Here is a 19,934-nt window from a genome sequence, read left to right as displayed (position 1 = left end):
TCTGGGTTACAGAGCTTGGTCTGCTACCACAGCAAGGGCATCATTTAATCCCTTCATAAACAGTCTTTATTTTCCCCGTGGAAGAGACATCCAGGCGTCGTGTGCAGCAATAAATTTCCCACTTAAATGACAATCTTTGACCAAACCACCCTGCATTGCAATAAACACTTACCCTGCCACTGAATACCTATATTTACACCCATAGCTATATATACATCTCTCCAAGCTGAATGGGATTCACTTACCTGCTGCCTCCGGGCAGGAAATTCGCATTTTAAGAACTTCTGGTCTCATTTATTGTATTACTTTCTATTCCCACAACATCAGAGGAAAGGCAGCAGAAAAGGGTGGGGGAGCATCTTCTGGTTAAGAAGAAATTTATAAATGGGACAGGAAACATTAACCTCCTATTTTCTCAGACCAGGGACGAGGACATCCCCCATTAGCAGGATTTTTAGAGAGCGAGGTGTTTCTAGGCTCTCCAGGTCCCTCTGACAACGGGGATGTATGCACGTTTCTCTTCTCAGGTCCTGTGGTATGTCTGCTTTTTTTTTTGAGAGAAAATTCCTTCCTTCCATTCATTTTATTAAAAATTCATCTCTTTTACAGAGAGCGGGGAAGGGGATGTGGAAATAGCCAAGCCAGAAGAAATAGCTGCTTGACCAAAGCGACATTGAGGCTTTTACTTGGATTCCTTAGAAACCTGGATTTTTTTTTTTCTTGGCTACTTTTCATAATGTTTTAAATTTTTAATAATTCCTCCACATTACTTCCACGTTGCAAGAAAATATTTGGCAAATTCAAGGGAGTGCAGCAAAACCCCTCTCAGTTTTCTAATGAATCCCCTGAGAAAACAAAGGAGAAGAAAATGTAACATTATTGAGAAGTCAAAATTCAGGCAGGATTTAAGGGGTGTGTTTTGGAGTCTATAGAAATGACTGGGAAAAACCAAAACAGGTTTGCTTTGGATATTATATAGCTGCATAAAAGCAAACCTTTCTGAAAGGGAAGTCAGCTGTAAAGCTGGGAAAAATCCAAGTAGCTCCCTGGTGTGTTTAAGCCAGAGCATAATGTGGTGACATTTTTGAGCCTGAAATGCCTATTGAGCTGTTATTTATACCCCAGCACAATTCCCCTTACCCAAACCAGTTAATTATCCAGAAAACTGCAGTTCACAGGACTAAAACTACTTGTGGACTCCTTAAAAGTAGAACAGAGCATCCTTCTTCATCATCCTCCCAGGAACAGCTCTCCCATACTCCTATTTCTTTGTGGTCCCTGGTCCCAAAACCTACCACCTCCTATTGGTACACCCAGCCTGGTCCCAACATCTCTTTGTGTCCACCCCTCTGCCATCTCAGCCCGAGGAAAAGCTGCAAAGCTGCCCACATCCCATTATTAATCTCATTTTGTGGTACAAACCAGTGGCTGGCAAACTGGGGTCTAAGGAACAGAGGTGGCCCAGCAGTGGGCAACCCGTGGTCCCCATCTCCCTCCTCCTGAGGCCAGCATGTCTTTAACTTGGGGGGGTACAAGGTACTGGGGGACAGGGACAGGTGGAAATGTGGGTGGTTCAGGAGAGCATCCTACCCCTGACAGGGCAGCAGCACCTCCAGAGAAAGGGAGAACCCCTGAGCACACCTGGGACTGCTCTGCTGCGAGGAGCATTGTGCCAGGCTGAGCCCTGCTGGAGCATCCCGTGGGAGACACGCGGAGTGGAGGATTGTGTGGGCAAAGGTGGGATTTCCAGGGAGTCCTGAGATGGGACAAGCCCTAAGAACCAGCCCCCCTCAGGGCTTTGGTAACTGAGGGGGTCACAGATGCCTTCACTTTTAACCTCATTCTGCTCGAAGCCAAAGTGCAGCTCACACCCAAATTCAGCCCCAAGTACAGAGAAACACCTGCAGGTTTCCCCACGCTGGACACACACTCCGAGCCCGAGGTGGACACATGTGGGTGGAGAGCAGCTCAACCTGATGAGAGACACTGCAGATTGGGGTTTCTGCCTGGGAAAAGCTTTTGGAAAAGCCTCACTTCCTCTGCCCAGAGCAGTGTTCCGGGGCCATGCAGCGGGGCCGCAGTGCCCTCTAGTGCTGCAAGGCTCCCCTCTGCCACCAAACACTGCCAAACTTCAGAGCTGCAGCAGGGACCACCCTCGTCCCTTCCACCCTCCCTCCCTGCTCATCCCAAACCCAAACCCCTGACCAGTCCATCCAGCTGGGGTGTGAGAACGCCCCAGTGTCTCCTATCCTGGCAAGCACAGCAGCTTTGCCCTGACCCTGGATTCTGACCAGCTGATCAGCAGCAGCACCAGGAGCCACCACGAAACAGCATCTCCATGCCCACCAGTTTGGGAAGACACCCCCAGGAATTGTGAATCAGCACTGCAACGTCTGCCTGACAGCCAAAGAGTAACACCAGCCCTGAGAAGGGAGAGCCCATCTCATTTTCCACAATCAGGAACCCACTCTGAGCCATAATAATGATGATAACAACAACAATAATAACGATAATAATGATAATGGTAACAGCAACAATAACAATTTTAATCATGATAAAAATGATAATGAGAAAAATAATAATGATAATAAGAAAACAATGATGGAAACATTAAAGTTCCTGGCCATTTCTCCAGTGTTTTGTTTATAAACTGAATAAGGCTATCATATGGTAGTAGGAAATTGGATATTAGGAAAAAATTCTTAATGGAAAGGACTATCAGACCCTGGCACAGCCTGCCCAGGGCAGTAGTGGAATTCCCATCCCTGGAGGGATGGGAATGTTGCACTTGAGAACATGAGTTAGTGGTGGCCTTTGTAGAGCTGGGGGAATGGTGTGACTCAGTGATCTTATGGGTCATTTCCAACTCCAACATTTCTGATTCTTGGTATGGAAGACCATCATCATCTGAAAAACCTACTACAAGATCTTCCCTTTCCTGCACATCTGATGAAACCCTCAGGGGCTGATAACCTTCAGGGATCATAGGGGCTGTGCTCTGCCACCAGAGCCCATGTCCCTGGGAACCTGTGAGGGGCATTACACGGTCTCGGCCCAGACCTTCCCAGAGCTCTGGAGATCTCTGTGGCCTCGTTCTTGGCTATGGTGGCCTTAACTCTGGCATGGGAGTGATGCTGGAGGGGCTACAGGTGGCCACAGGAGTTTGCCCTCTCTGCCCCAGGTGGGGGGGTCACTGTCAGCTGGGGTAAATGCAACAAAAAAGGGCCACAGAAAGTCTGTGTCTCACTGGAAACCATGGAAAACTAGAAGCTTTTTACTTAGGAGCAGAGCTCTGACTCCCAATGTGTTGTGATCTATACTCAAGTGAGTCTTCCTGGCTCTTTGACAGGGACTTTCCACAGTGGTTTTAGCTGTTACTGTATTGGAAAGACCCTTGGGATATGGGCTTGTCAGGCAAGAAACCTCTGAAGGCAGTGCTGTGCCTACACACTCTGGGCAGACTCCAGCAGGCACTGGGGGCAGGAAGAAGTAATCCCCCCTTTTTGGGGCTCCTAGGGAGGCACTCCAACCTTTTCATAAGTGGTGGACACATAAAGGACATCAGGATTAGAGCCCGTGAGTGACAGCAGGGACAGAGCACGGGAAGCACACACCCATGGACCTGGCCCCTCCCAGAGGAGGGGATGCCAGGCAGAGGGACCAGCCCACCCCAGATCCCCCAGCACACAACAGCCTGCCAGGAGAGGGCCACACTGCTGCGGCCAAGGCTGTGAAAGAGGAGAGGTGCCTAATGTGCTGGGAAAAATGAGAACTGCCCAGCCTTGCAGTGTAGAAAGAGCAGGTAAGAGAGGAGGGGGCGAGGTGACAACAGTGTGTGGTGATAGCAAATAACACCACACCATCAAAGACCTGTCTGTGAGCTGCAAAGGAACCTGTTCTCCTGCTACCACCTCCCTGGAAGGAGCAGGGATCTGCAGGGTCCAGGAACAAGCCCTCACAGCAGTACTAGACACCAATCTCCCCTCTCACCTGCAGAGTAACAATGGAGGGCTTGCTCACCCATGACCTATCCTCTCCTCCTGGACACCTGGGGTGGCTCATCTCTCTTCAGGAACCTTCCACATCTGACCAAATCCCCATGTGAACTGGTCCATCTCTGCACCCTACAGAGCTGACAGGGAAAGGACTTGGGAATCATCCAGCCCCTCCTAGATCTCTACACTGAGGTGCAACAAACCATGTCCCAGTGTGTCCATGCCTCACCTGGGGCAGGGCCCAGCCCAAGCACAGGTCCCACCTTTACTCACACAATCTCCACACTGAACTGTAAGGTCTGATTTGAAAATTCTTGTTGGTGAGGAGGGGTCCCAAGGTAAATGGGTGAGGCTGCCTGTGGGTGCCTCAATTCAGGTGGTTCTCCAGCACCAGGAGAAAAGCAGAATAACGTCAATGCTGGAAAAATAATCTGCAGCTTGCTTGCTCCTGCTTTCAAACACAGGCATGTGTAAAGAGTTTAAATAACAAATCTCTTTGCCTAAGCACCCATAGGCTGAATTACAAACCGGATCAGGAATCCTGGTGCTTCTAATCCTGTTTGGACAAAACCAGGAACACAGTGGTGCTAAGAGGAATGTGTGCAACTTAAAGAGTTTTTCTCCTAAGGAGCTTCTCCCTTGTTTCTCTTCCAACAAGGAAGCTGGAGGATGACTGCAGCCAGAAAAGAAACAAGCAGTTTATTGTAACTACAAGCATATGACAAAAAGGGTCAGGAATCAGTAAGGAAACAGAAGGAGGTGAGCTGAAGGCAGTAAGATGCCAAACCAAATGATATCAATGCTATCTTCCAAGTTCATCTCATTACAACAATAAAGCCCAATATGCCTTTCAGAAGTGCCACATTTCTACCCGCTAAAAACACAAGATAAGGAGCAGCTGGGCAGTGAAGGCACATTCCCAGCATTTGGGCAAGCCCATCCCAAAGGCATGAGTCCAGCAAAGTGAAAGCCAAACTCTGCAATACACAAGTCCAGAAACCACTTGGGACACGTCCCAAAAATCTCTGCTGGTGTCTAGCAGCATTCACAGCACACCCCTGAGACAGGCAGCCTCCTGTGCCCTTGGTGAATTACAGCAGTTTCACAGGAAGGAGCAGGGTGGGTCTTGCCCAGAGCAGCTGTAGCTGCCCCATCCCTGGAAAGTGTCCAAGGCCAGGCTGGACAGGGCTTGGAGCAACCTGGGACAGTGGAAGGTGACCCATGGAAGAGGGATAAGAAGGGGATGAGCCTTAAGATCCCTTCCAGCCCAAGCCATTCCATGATCCTGTGATCTTGCAGAACATGACCTCTTGGGTCATTTTCTCTGGTAAGTGTAGATTTTGCCAAGGGCTTGCTTGCCAAGGACTCTGAAGACTAAATCTGGGACCAGAGTACTTGGATGTGACACATCCAGGCCTGAAAGACTTCCCAAGCATTTGCCAAAGGGAGCAAAAGCCAGAGGCAGCCTGACTCAGCCCTCCCTGTGACGTCTTCGTGACGCCAAGGTGGTTATGTGGTCTCCTTCAACAAAACAGCTGATCTGAAAATGGAGAGGATGAAAAATATTCTTTCTGCACCTGAGCTGTGCCTCCCTATGCAGCAGATGCTCCCTGGTGTGCAGTAAAGAGCAGATCTTATGAATGGAGAGCACTCACCTTCAAAAGAGTCGTTTTTGGCAGCACTTTGGTGGATTAGTGCCCAAATCCTTCTGCAGACTCTTATTAGTAAGGAGAGATGAAGAGGTTATGGCTCATGAGCTGAGCCAAGGCAATGACCTCATGGCTCCTAGCCATGAAGCTTTCAAAAATAAAAACCTATTCACCAGTAAAAACGAGCGCCTCAGATGGATTTTGAAAGGATGGGGCAAGAGAAAGCTTCAAATTACGAGATGTGTGAAGCAGTTGTGAGGCCTGTGCACGTCCACGAGATGGCAGAGCACACCGTGCTGTGAGAGCATCCCCAGGGACTGGGATGCACGAATTCCAAACAAAAGAAGAGGATCTGGGGAAAGGTCGCTTGGGATTGTTTTGTTTTGTTTATTTTTTAACCTTTTAATTGTCAAATAGTCATAGGTTTTCCTTGCAATATTTTGTTACATACTATTGATAGATTCCAGCAGAAAAACTCATGTATAGGGATATTAACACCCAGATATCCAGAACAGTCTGCTCAACCCACCACAACCAGAATATTCTGCTTAATTAGGGACATCTCTGCATCTGTCTGCAGATACCCACACAGACCTGGATGTATGCTGGAGACTAGTTCTAGATTTGTGTCCTATGTCCATCACACCTTAACACCAAAGGCACACAAATCTCCAAGGAGCCTGCAAGATTCCCTGCCTCTCTCAAATGTGGTGATTTTAACCTTTCAGTGGCTGCTGAAGCACACCCAGCAGTGAAACATTTCCATCCCTATTTCCATCCTCCGTGCTGGAGGAATCTTGGATTGGTTCAGTCACACTGGAGGATGCTCAGACCACCCCAGTGGGGCTAGAGGATGCTCAGATTGGCCCCTCCACCTGGGCACGCCTGCTGTGAGCAACCCATGAGCTCTCAAACACAGACAGAACAGGAGTTTATGTACCACCAACCTGAAAAGCCTCTTCTTCAGGAGCAACCCAAACATAACAGCATGGCACAATCCTTTGGGGTGAGGGATTTTCCTTTCCCAGGCTCACACAAGGGAATATCTTCCCCTATGCCCCCCTCCCCACTGCTCCACAGAGCCATTTAAAACAAGGGATAAAGAGCAGTAAAATCACTGTCAGCATTGCACGGTTGCATTCAAATCCAGTTAACAATGATATGTCAGGATTAAACCAGCTGCCTGCAAGTATTTCACTTGTCCATGTTGAACAAGATAAAGCCTCACCCAGAGCCACCTGGGTCCTAGCTCCCACAGACACGTATGACTGGCTGTACATGCCAAGGTAAGCACATCTGCAAATTAATGCAGCGCTGCACGATGCTGCCACGAGGCACAAACAAAACATCAAATCCAGCATTCCCACTATGTCTTCCAGCTTAGAGATGTCACACTAAAAATTGAGACAGATATTAGTGTATATATTGGAATTAATTCACTGTATTCAATGCACTCTTATGACATGATGAAATGATAACCAGACCAGGAGGACCTGGCTTATTTAACAGCTGTTGATTAAAACACTCTTGAAGGTAATCAGCCCCTCGCACCAAGGATGGTTTGATTCTTCATTTCCAATTATTCCCTGAGGAAACGAATCTTATCTTGCAGAATTAATGGAGAAAATGTATCAGCTGAACCTGAAGTTTTTTTCCCTGTGACCTAAAGTCCAGACATACCAAACATGGAAGAGACTGAGCAGGAAGCAGCTGCAGGCAGTGCTCCTCCCTGCCAAAGTCAGCTGCCCTTTTCCCCTCCTTCGTGTGTTCAGTGCCAAATAGCTCACCCAAAAGAAACAGTAAGGCAGATTGTCACATGGTCTGCGGGATGAGCAAAGCTTTTCCTCACATGATGCGTGAGCAAGAAGCCCAGAGAGCTCTTGGCTCAGCACTGAAACGGGTAACACTAACACAGCACATGAGATGCTTTCATCCTGGCCTCTGGAGGCAAAGAGGTTTCAGCAGAAACACACTGAGCATCCTCAGAAACTTGCCTAGCTCAGGGAACTCAGCTCCTTCGAGGGCTAGGGCTCTGTAAAATGGAAAACTATATGATGCTGGCAAACTGACTTATTCTATGTAACTTCTAATCTGTGAGGTCTCATCCTGCTATTCCCCAACATCCATGCATCAGAGGTCATTTGGCTAGAACTGACAAAACTGTAAAGAGAGATCTGGGGAAAGAACAGGCTGGAGAAAACACACGTGTGGATTACCACTGCATACAAATGTGGGCACTGCCCCAGACAGGCAGTACCTGGTTGAGCACACAGGCACCGCTGGCTTCCTGTCAGCAATTTATTCTGGAGCTGTCAAGAGGGGTTGATGCTTTTCAGAATCTCCTTTTCTTCAGCATATGAGCCCTGTGTACATCCACAAATATACATATATAGGTATATACTGCCCTCAGAGTATCACCCCCCAACGAAGTCTGTGTGGTAACTTGCCCAGCACTAACACCTGAAACCATGGGCATAAATCTCCATCCCAGCCCCCAAAGGACCACAGCCCAGCACCTTTCCCACTCCTGAGGAGGGTTTCCTAAGGGAATACAAGACAGGGAAGGTGCTGCTGCTGGTCCCCACCGTCCTCATCACCTACCTGCCACACTGGAAGGACTTTCTCTATGTCGTTCAGGTTGATGCTGTCACCATCCTCGTATTTCCCCTTTCCGAGCCTGTGGCAAGAGGAAAACAAAACAAAAGCATGTGAAAACTTGCTGGAGACACAGTTAATTTTCTATTACGGCACAAGGGGAATATCAGTTGCTACTGCAAAGGCCTCTCATGGAAACAAAGAGGCTCTCTCTGGAGCAAGTGTGCTGTGCCTCCAAAACACTCCCACGCAGGCGTAAAGCTGTTAATACAAAATTAAATGCTTTGCTCAGTCCTCTCCACCTGCACCATCTGCCACAGCTTGCAAACACTTTTGGTAGTAGCAGCAGTGAGAAAACCAAAAGGCAGCCCCGAACCCAGGGTCACTGGATTTCCAGACCAAGTAAAACTGAAAGCACAGCCCACCTGGACAGCAGAAATGAGAGCACAAGAAGAATAATGAAAAACGTTTCCTTTGAAGCACTGCTCATTTGCTCATCTCCAGGGGAGCTCCAGCTCCCCTGCTGAGAAAGGTGAGGAAAATCAGCGTAAACACACATCTCAGACAGGAAGCAGCAACAGATATAAATATAAACAGACAATTTGAAAGACAAAGAAATTGGGATGGGAAGTCAAGCACTCACACAGCATACGCAGAACTGGCAGCTGGAGGACTTTCTTGGAACAAGAAAGGAAAAAAACAATCCAAAGATAATTACTAGCTGGATGCAAAGAGTTTGTGATGATACAGAAAAAGAAAAGAATGGTCAATAAATACTGTCCTACTACATTCATAAACAACAATGATGATCTTTCTTATTGTGCAAGAATGTAATATGATAAAATATTTTTTTCAGTTAGAAGTAAGATATTGTTTAAATAAGATAGAGACTTTGGTAGCAGCAGACTCAGGTGATCAGTGCCTAGAAGTCAGACAAAAACGTATCTTGGAATTAGACAAAATGGGAGGAAAATTTTGAGAAAAATGGCATGTGCTAAAGTACCAGGATCAAAAACCAGCAAGCTCAAGAGAAGGAATTTTATTAACCTTAATCAACTTGAGCACCCTGGTTTAGTAAAAGGTGTCTCTGCCCATGGCAGAGGGGTTGAACTAGGTGATCTTGAAGAGCCCTTCCAACCCAAACCATTCTGTGATTCTGTATTTATTGGAAATCAGAGGTGTTCAACGATTGACTTTCCATCATAAATGAAATCCTGACTTTGACTTACCAAGGTAAAAATACAGTGTGCATACACATACTGAAACATACATCTGAAAAAATATTTATATGTATGCATTTATATAGATGAGAAAAATCATGTCACATATCTGGGGACAAATGATGCCAGCTGCAGGTGCACAACACAAATGTACTGTAGGAAAAGATCATCTGAAAAGGGTGGGAACCATCCCAGGCTGAATTTTTGATGATGAACTGTGTCAAAAAAGCAGGAGATGAAGAGCAGGCAGGGATTAGGGGGATGAAGGCAGCTTTCCTCTAGAGACAGCACGGCTGAGCCCCAGGTACAGGACCACAGGCAGTGCATTTCAAAGAGGCAGTAGAGAAATTCCTTAGAGTACCTGAAAAACTCAAGTGACACATGTGCCTGGGAGATACCTGGAATGAAAATACCAGCTACAAAAGGATGTTTGATCTGGAGGAGTGCAAGCAGAGCAAGAGCTAGCATTGGAAATTAAAGCCAGATGAATTCAGGTCAGAAACACGGTACAGTTGCCCGCTTTCTCTTAAATGCTCCACTTTTGATTATTCAGAATGCCACAAAACAGCATCTTGCAATAAAAGCAGATGTCTTCACACTTCACCCAACCAAAAGTCACTTGAGGTCACACAACTGGATGCAACTACACGGCCAAGCTTGGGCAACTGATCAGACTAAGGAATAAAATGGTTCTTTTAGTGCTGAAAACACACATTGAACAGCATACTCCTTTTTTTTTTTTTTTTTTTTTCCCCCTGATTATTTTTTTCACTGCACAGCTAGATTGTTAAAAAAAGCTTCCCATTCAAGCAGGAGGGGAAAATGCCTAGCTAGCAGGTGGAAATTCATGGAGGCTCAGCAAGCTGAATCTCGGCACAGATTCACCACAGAGAGCTGATGAATGCACAACATAGTCGGCTTTAGAAGTTAAAAAATAAGAACAATTTTGTCTTTCTTTGTGCTTCCTCTGTTCTAGCCAGCTCACTTACATGGCATGCATTTTTGGGACATGCACTGTTTTGTGCTGACAGCATCTGTTTAACTTTTCTGCAGATACACTGATTCTCACTCCACTTTTACAGCTGTAATATTTAGGAGTGATTAAATATCTCACCTCCACACTACCTCCTTTACCTGTTTGCAATGTGGGCATTCACAATACAGCAGGAACCAGAGGAAAACCACAACACCAACCCTGCTCCATCCTGCCTGCACATAGCACTGACAGGATCACCTGGCAAGTGCCATCAACCAGGGAGCACATAATATCTTCTGTTACAGAGGAAACACGTTATATCTTATTTTACAGGGGACCCCTTTATCTCATTTTTCCAACTCATCTGAAAAAATGGGATTGAATTTGACTAAGAGACTTAGTCACTTAGGAATTTAGTGTTACATTGTTCCAAATGTTCTGAAAATTGCTCTTTATAAACCTCACTTACAGAGCAGAAAAATAAAGGTTGTCTGAATCTTCCTGTCCCTGTATGGTACAGGGGCCTACTGCAGATGCTGAGCCTGGGCTGGTAGGGGATTTCTGGCCTGGCTGGATGCTTCTAATCCTTTCAAATCAACTGTTCTAATAACAATTCTAAACCTGTCTTTGAAACAAGATGTGCAGACCAGGCATATGGCACTAGCCAGTACTTTGCCAAAACCAAACTATCAGCAGAAAAATGTCTCCAAGAGATTTCCATCCCTGCAAACACCATGGCAGTGATGGAACATCAGCTGCAACCCCACCTTTTAGACCTGTTCTATTTTTTTCCCTCCTCTATGCTCTGAGTGACAGCGTGAGGAAAATCCGATCTATAGAATCATGGAATTGTTATGGTTGGAAAAGACCTCTAAGGTCACCAAGTCCAAACATTCCCTTAGCCAAGGCCACCACTGCCCCATGTCCCCAAGACATGGCCACATCCACATGGTTTTTAAATCTCTCCAGGGATGGGGACTCCACCCCTACCCTGGATAGTTGTGCTAGGGCTGGACAACCCTTTCTGTGAAGAAACTGCTCCTAATACCCAATCTACACCTGAGGCCTTTACATCTTATCCTGTCATTTGTTACAGGGGAGAAGAGAAGAGCCTGAGCCCCACCTGGCTGCACCCTCCTGCCAGGGAGTGATTGTTTCTCCATCTGCAGGGAAATGGTGATATCCCATCTAGCTGCCAGCACACATTTATTTGGTTTGACCAAGCAACAACCAGTAAGGAATCCAGAAAAAACAGGGAAGCCTGTGGAGGCTGTCACAACCAAATGGAGCCGTTGAATGTTTTCACAGTTTTATGAGACACATTGATGCTCTCTCCTTCCCTGAACTCTTGCTGGGAAGAGCAGTGGAAGCCCTGTCACTCACAGGAACTGTAACCAGGTCAGTACTAAGGCGGGATCTTTCCTCCAGTATCCAGAGATGCCTAAATTTAGAACACTGGGATCTGCGAGACTCATATCCAGAGTTATTTAAACACTGAGATCAATCAGGCAATGCAAAAATACAGAGAACAACTCTGCTCCAGCTCAGAACTGGATGACAGAGGAGCCACACAGACTGATCATGGCAATCTCAAACTCTGTAAATAGTCCAGTGCTTCTTCCCATGTCCTCTGTGTGAGGGGTGACACCAAGCCAGAGTTCCTAGAGCAAGGGAGAAGTTAGAGACCCTCCTGGAGAGCACAGTATTGCAGAGACAGCACTCACCCTTCTCTGTCTATGTGAGGCAATGGGTGTTTGGAGGTGTTTCGCAGCTTTCTGTGAAACTGGGTGAAATCTAGTTTTTCAGGCTGCAGGTCCCACGTTGCACCACTAGGAGAGAAAAACAGGGAAAAACAGAGAAAGGAAGTCCACTGCTAATTAAACACCAGTGATCTGAAGAGCAGAGGGCACACTGGAGCCTGCAGACAAGGAAAGCTGGCATTTCTGGGAGCACCACTCCCTGCTGCAGAGCACGTGGATGTGAACCTTCACACTGACGCATCTCTTTTCATTATTTCTTGTTTTTTAGGTATGCTGAGCTCTTGCAGCTTGATCTAAGCCTCTAATTTTGATACAGAAGACACCCTGCAAGATGTACTCGCTCTCTGTACCAAGAGGGTATTGCAACAGGTCCATGAAATTATGCTCTCTCTGGTCCTGCACAACCTGTCTGCTCCAGTGACTCAACACCTGCAGATTATGCAAAAAACTGAACAGAAAGGGTATTTCACTGCTTTTCCCACTCTGAGATAGCAGCTGATTCTTCCCAGCAGCTAAGAAGCCAACACATGATGATACCTCCAACTAATGGGAGAGTGAAATCCCAGAGCAGCAGCTCAGAGCTGACTCAGGCCTTGCCTGTGCAGCTCTGGGGTGACTACAATTGCACTGGTAATGTTTTCAGGTGTTTGGACTGCAAATCCATGCAGTGGCCTCTCCAAAGCACACAGGGTGCTTTAAATAGATTGTGCTTGGTGCCACAGGCTAGATGGGGATGGGGAGGAGGAGGAGCAGAGACGTCAGCACTACCAAGGCATTCTCTGGTGCCTGGGTACCTGCAGGATGGACACACTGGCAAGGGCTGAGGCAAGGCACAATCCATCTTAAGAATCCATCTGTCTCTTAAAGCATTTTAAAACCAGCTTACCTGAAGGAGTCAAAGGTGTTGGCAGCCCAGATGTCTGTGCCCAGCATGTCAAGGTTGCTCTCCTTGTTGCCATTCTAGGAGAGATGGAAAGGTGATTACTCGCTGGGAGGCACATGGAGCAATCCTGACCAGGGCACAGCCTCTCCTCCCACCAGCCACGGAGGTGTCTTGGCTCTGCACAAGGGATCCTGTGCTCCTGTGTGAATCCATGCAATGCACAGAGCTCTCACCTGCTGCAGAAGTGCACCGTGAAGGCAGGGAATGACAGTTCCAGTCCTGGGGACACAGAGCTGTGCACAACATGGAGCAGACAATGCACAAGCTCAGCTCTGGCTGCAGACCTGTCCCCCTGCCCCACTGCCCACAGCCATGATCCACCAAGGTTCAGGGGGCAGGCTGAGATTCACAAAATCACAGAATTATTTAGGTTGGGAAAGACCAAGATTGACTCCAAGCTGTGCCTGATCTCCCGTTGTCACCCAGCCCAGACACTGAGTGCCACATCCAAGCATTCCTTGAACACTTCCAGGGATGGGGACTCCACCAATGGCCTGGGCAGCCTGTTCCAATGCTTAACAATCCTCTGTGTGACAAAATTCCTCCTGATGTCCAATCTGAACCTGTTCTGGCACTACTTGAGTCCATTCCTTCTCCTGTCCCTGTTCCCAGAGCCCCCCCGGCTGTCCCCTCCTGTCAGGAGCTGTGCAGAGCCACAGGGTCCCCCCTGAGCCTCCTTTTCTCCAGGCTGAGCCCCTTCCCAGCTCCCTCAGCCTCTCCTGGGGCTCCAGCCCCTTCCCAGCTCCGTTCCTGCCCTGGACATGCTCCAGCCCCTCAGGGTCTCTCTTGTCCCCAGCTCTGGAGGTGCCCCAGCAGTGCCAGACCAGGGGACAGGCCCTGCCCTGGGGCTGTGTCACACCATGGCTGGGACAGCCCAGTGGCCTCTTGCCCACCTGGACACCCCTGGGCTCCTGTCCAGCTGCTGGCACCAGCACCCTCAGGGTCTTTCTCCACTGCCATTAAAAAAAACCTCCAGTCAATTGTGAAACACCTTGAATTGTCCTGTGCAGCTACATTTGTCAAAACGGACAACCCAAAGCACGAGCATCTAAAGGAAAGACCTCACAAAAGTTATCCAAAGCCCCTTCACAGTCATCAGCCCTCACATGTCCTCCCTGCACAGAGAGGGCTGCCCTCTCCACTCTCTACAGGTGAAGTAGGCCAGGCTGGATTTTGGCATTCAAGACCATTCAAGAAATCAGACTTGACTCAGTCTGGATGTATTGAATGCATTGCACATAGGGAGTCCCATATTAACCAATTTTCCCCTCAATATTTCTTATTCAGATTACTCACAATCTTGCACATATTCAGATTATTTAAGCATCTCATTCCAAATGGTCCCACTCTGGCAAAACACATGCTAGAGAAGGTGGATTCCATCTATTCCCCATCATATAACTTGTGTCATTTTCAAGATTGTTATATTAACCAAGACATTAAAAACTCATTAAAAACGTGACCATTTCTTAATGAAGTCCCAGAGCTCAATCTGCTCACAAAGTGAACAACACTTACCCCAACCAATGTCAGGGACACATGTCCTCAGTGAACAGATGGTTACACTTTGCAGTCATTTCCAGCACAACCAATTTAGACACTAGAAACTCCAAACACAGACACACTGCTCCCTTTTTAGTCTCCTCCAAGGGGTTTATGGATTATGATCTTAACCCCTGGGGATCTGCAAGTCGACACCTCCCTGCTCAGAAACAAACTACCAGAAATATATAATAACTCCCATGATAAGTTACAAAAGATGATTTTTATTTTAGGCAAATGTTAGCACGATTTTCTCCCACCAAGGAGAGGAAGTAGTTTTTTTAAATCCTTACAAGCATCCAAATGCAGTATAATGGAAGCACACATGTGCAGGTTATCACAGCTGCCACACGAAGAAGAGAAACCTCTTCCTGCAGACAAATTAATTTCAGCTGGCGAGGGGGTCAGGCAGGTCCAAGGCAGCAGCTGGACTCTCCCAGCCAAACCTGCTCCTCTTAGAAAATGTGCCCATAACCTCTTGGACACACTCCAAGCATCAGCCAGATTCCACTAAAGACAGTGTCAGAGCCCAGGGATAACACACCTTGTCATTAAGTCGTGAGTCCCTGTGTCCATTTGAAGACACCTTTTAGTCTTCTGTGACCTGTCTTTAGAATCAATCTCTGTGTCAGCTCACAGGACAGGAGCAGCCTTGCAGCCCTGTGCTGCAGGGAGCTTACTGAAATGCTCACAGCACAGTGCTGAGACTTAATAATAAGGCTTCAAAAAGCCAATTCCCAAATCCAGGTATATAAAAAAAAAAAAGATTAAAAATTGCATGTATTTAAGAAAAGCAGTGACTTGCTGTCAGTCCTCCCAGGACTGCAATTATAACCATCAGCAATTTTAACATGAAGCTCCCAGTGACCCAGCCCTCAGCTTTAGATAATCTTTTTCACTGAAAAAGAAGTCAGTACTGCTGAAAATTAATTAATTCACTCAGAATGATAATTGAGAGAGATGCTTTCAAGAGTAACACTCTGAGAAATGAGACATCCAGTGAAACAGATCCTACAAACAGTGTGGTTTAAATGCACATCCACAATCTCTGTCCTCCTGCCCCTGTGAGCATAAATGACCTCCATCCACTGCTGCCCAGCCCCTGGAGCTGCCCACACAAACAGGCACGTGTCCATGTGGACTCTGGCTGTTTACTATGCATGCAGCTTCAGCAAATTCCCCACAAAGTCAGCATTTGCATGCACGCAGCAGCTTTCCAAAGCCCAGCTCAGCATCCACCTCTCGCCTCTCCTCACTGCCATCCTCCAGAAAACAAATATGAAATCATGCCCTTTGCTGCACAACTGCAAACAGGTTAAATCATCACTAAACACAGAACAACACCAAGTGGCCACCTGGGTCCCTGCTATAAATTCAGGGATTATCCTGTGCCACTTAAGCATTTTTCAGTTCTGAGCTTGAGGAGCTTCCCCCACTTTTCCTCCTTCTCAGCTGCCTACAATCCCTGGCTGCACTTTGGTAGAAAATAAAGATGAGATAGATACTGAACTGTCTGAAAAGGCTCCAATTCAGGCCTTCCTTGTTGAAAACTGGAAGTTTTCATATGAAAAATGCAGATAAAAATAGAGAAGTTTTGGGGAAGACAGTACTATCCCTGCTCAAAGAGGAAAGGATATGTTGAGTCTCACCAGAAATGACCATCACTTTCTAGATACAACCTGGTTCTGTGGGTCCTCTCCCACCAAAGCATGGCTTGAAGGAAAAGCTGTTTCCTTGAGATCTTCAGGAGGATGAAATGGATGAATGGACCAGGACTTTGAGCACTGGTTCTAAACCTCAGAGTCTGCCATCCACTTTTGACACAACTGGTACTCAGATGTGCATAAAGGAGTGACTCCAAGAGTGACAGGAGGATACAGGCAGACTGAAACTAACAGGAATGGTCCCTAGTCTGAGTTCAAGGATGACCCTAAAACCATAAAAAGTGAATTCTTACAGTCTTTTGCAGGGAATGAAGGTCACTCCCCATCTAGCCCTGCAGACAGCTCACACAGAAAGCAGCTGGACTCAAGGTCACTATTTAACACCATCTATGTGCTGTCCACTCATCTCCACTTCTAATGAAGACCTGCCAGCAAATAATTACAGACATCTCTTGATTTCCCAAAACTGAAATATTCGGAGACTTCAAATACAGAAAATTTCCTCTGCACTAAACGAACTGATCAGGGACTTCTTCCTCAATGCGAAAGCTCTCAGCACACCTCAGTGGGTCACACATGAGTGAATTAAGCAGGTCTTTGACGTGTCCTGCACAGCTGACATGCACCCACACCCACGTGTGACACACACCACAAACATGTGAGGGGGATGCCCCCAAGGAGCAGCAGGCACAGGAAACAGCTTCAGCACGTCACTGCCAGGTGTACCTTGGCTGATTGCCTGAACTGGCTGCTTCTCCTGTGGCTGCCAGACCTGGATCCAGAGCCCTGCCTGGAGCCTGACCCCGGCCGGGATCCTGTGCTCCCACTGCTGCTGTGATCCCACCCTTCCTGGAAACAACAAACAGGTTGCTTTAGCCACAGACAACTCCCTCCCACACACTCCAAAACCACTGACCTGGTGGAACAGGAGAGCTCCAGCTCCCAGGCCACTCGTGCCTGCACCCACACAACCATGACCAGCATCCTGATTGTGGGGCTTCTTCTGAGTCCTTTAACACCTTCTATTTATACATTGCAAAGGCATGACACTGTGGGAGGCTCTGATGAAGATAAGATTTGGCCCTAGTGCTCTGGTGTATGCATGGGGGAAAATAATACTTACCTTCTCTATCTTCATTAGGATTAATGATGCATATTCATCAACCCCACATCCTCTACAGCTGCTGATGGGTATTTGGACAATGTCCTTAATAACCTGCTTTAACTTTTGGTCAGCCTTGAATCGAGTTGGACTGGATGATGGCAGGTACCTTCCATTCCATTCCATTCCATTCCATTCCATTCCATTCCATTCCATTCCATTCCATTCCATTCCATTCCATTCCATTCCATTCTTTACAGAATCACATAATATTCTGAGTTGGAAGGGTCCACAAGGACCCTCGAGTCCAGCTCTTAAGTGAACGTCCCATACAGAGATCAAACCCATGACCTTGGTGTTTTTAGCACCGTGCTCTGATCAACCAAGCTAATCTCAGGGTCCATTCCACTCCATTCCATTCCATTCCATTCCATTCCATTCCATTCCATTCCATTCCATTCCATTCCATTCCATTCCATTCCATTCCATTCCATTCCATTCCATTCCCATTTCCATTCCCATTCCCATTTCCATTCCCCTCCCAGGCCCAAATAAACTTCTCAGTCAGTTTTCCCACTGCTCAGCCCACTGCTGGAGTCCAGTTATTCACACGGCTGAGGACTCTTGTAGTTCACCAGGAGACACATTACACAAATAACTATTTTTGTCTCTTAAGGAGCTGTGCCTGATGTTCTCCTTTATTCTCCCACTTGTTGTGCTGTCAAGCAAACTGCAGGTTTCTTGTTCAGCCCTCAAGGCATAATGACTCATCTGAAAACCAGAATAACCCACCTGACCAGCTCTACCCAAACACTCCACAAGGTTCTTGTGGAGAAAGGTGGATATTGTCAGGGTAATGCTCCAAAAGCTTTGCCAAGAGGCTTGGGAAAGGCTTTTGAAGTGACCTAAAATGATTAAAACCCCGTGATATCACAAAGTGCAGAATATTCAACTCTTCCAAGTACTCTGAAAATCTGGGAAATACAAAGGGAAGCCTATGTTTTAGGATTGGTGTGAGAGCCGACAATTTCAAGAGGGTTTCTCGTCTCAGACATTCTCATGGGGCTACATGAGGTTCTGCAGACACTGCCAAGGACTAAGGCAAGGGCAGGGCCACCTTGGCCTTCAAAGCCAAAAGGATTCACCACTCAAACTGCTTTTCAACACAACAGCCACGTCCAGACCACTAATTTCAGGGCACAGACCAGGTCCCAGCTCCAGCACTGCCACCTGATCAGAATGAGACAGGAAAACAACTGCTCAGCAGAACCTGAACTACCTAAGGTGTTGATACCCGGTGGTCCAGCAAGGACCTTGATGCATGTGAAACATGGAAACCTTCACTCAGCACAAGGAATTGGAAGCAAAACACTCCATGCTGGTTTCTGCACTGCTCCAGCTGCACATTCTCCACCCTACAATCTGGTAAGTTTCAAGCAAGTTCAAATACACTGTGGTGTTGACTTCAGAAGAGGTGATTATCTGGTTTTCAAGTTGTATATAAATGAAATTGGGAAGGTTGTGGTTATCCCCACTGACAGCTAAAGCACCTTCTTCCCTTCTTATCACACTCTTACCCAAATCTCTCAGTTGCTGAGAGATGCCTAATGGCACAAAAGGAGCTGTTCAATTGGCATGAAGGGAATAAAAAAACCCGTGGTGGATGTCAGGCAGGGCACTTTAGGAAGCCCTGGGGAGGAGCCAACCTTGTAGGCATCCTGAGAAGTGAGAAATACCTCCTTTGGCATGGGGAAGATGTGCACCAACCGAAGAGGTAGCTGGAAGAAATGCACCTTCACTGCCTGATGTTTGAAGGATTAGCTGTGTCCTACACACTGAACATCTTGTTCTCACACACATATTCAAAATTTCTGTGCAATAAATGCTGCAGTGGCACCAGGTCAGCACATGCACCCTTTGCTTTGAAAGACACACTGAAAATAAAAATGGTTCACTTATATTCAGCAGACCCATCTTTCAGGTGTGGTTTTCTGCAGACAATCCAAGATGTTGCCAATTCCAGAAATGCAGCTGGCCACAATAAAACCGTTGTGAGAAATGAGACTATTGGTATCACCATGCATCAAAGTCCACCAAGAAAAGCCACTGAATACAGCACAAACCAGTTAGATCACAATCACAGGTGATTAACAAAGCCAGTTAATAGTTAATAAACCAGCTTGTCTCCTGGCTCTAACTCCTGGCCTGGAGTTTTCACCCTGTTTACCTTCCTTCATCAAGCACTGATACTGACATTGAAAACCAAATTGTTTTTAAAATAAAATTGCTACACTAAAAACTGCTGAAACGTCTGCTGAAGATGCGAATGGTCCAAACTGAGTATGGCCTGAACTCATGTCCAAACCCACCAGCACAGCCAAGCTCAGTATCTCCCCAAATTTCTGACTAATTGCCATAGATGAACAACTTTTTACTGGCACCTTACTGAGTGGGATTGAAAACTCCAGAAGGACAATACCTCCAGAAA

General features: G+C 46.9%; 1 protein-coding gene across 3 annotated transcripts in view; it reads right to left on the bottom strand.

The window, feature by feature from the left end:
- The window catches only part of CTIF (cap binding complex dependent translation initiation factor), a 150,437-nt gene that overhangs the window by 84,404 nt on the left and 46,099 nt on the right, over positions 1-19,934 (bottom strand). For all 3 annotated transcript variants that reach the window (XM_063422701.1, XM_063422699.1, XM_063422700.1), the window contains exons 4-6: positions 13,082-13,155; positions 12,160-12,264; positions 8,246-8,321 (exon numbers count right to left, since the gene is read on the bottom strand). In XM_063422701.1, coding sequence (XP_063278771.1) covers positions 8,246-8,321; positions 12,160-12,264; positions 13,082-13,155 — 255 coding nt within the window. The remainder of the gene's footprint in view (positions 1-8,245; positions 8,322-12,159; positions 12,265-13,081; positions 13,156-19,934) is intronic.

Source organism: Prinia subflava, chromosome Z (assembly GCF_021018805.1).
Source record: "Prinia subflava isolate CZ2003 ecotype Zambia chromosome Z, Cam_Psub_1.2, whole genome shotgun sequence".
NCBI lineage: Eukaryota > Metazoa > Chordata > Aves > Passeriformes > Cisticolidae > Prinia > Prinia subflava.
This window is presented reverse-complemented; position numbering and strand designations above follow the sequence as displayed.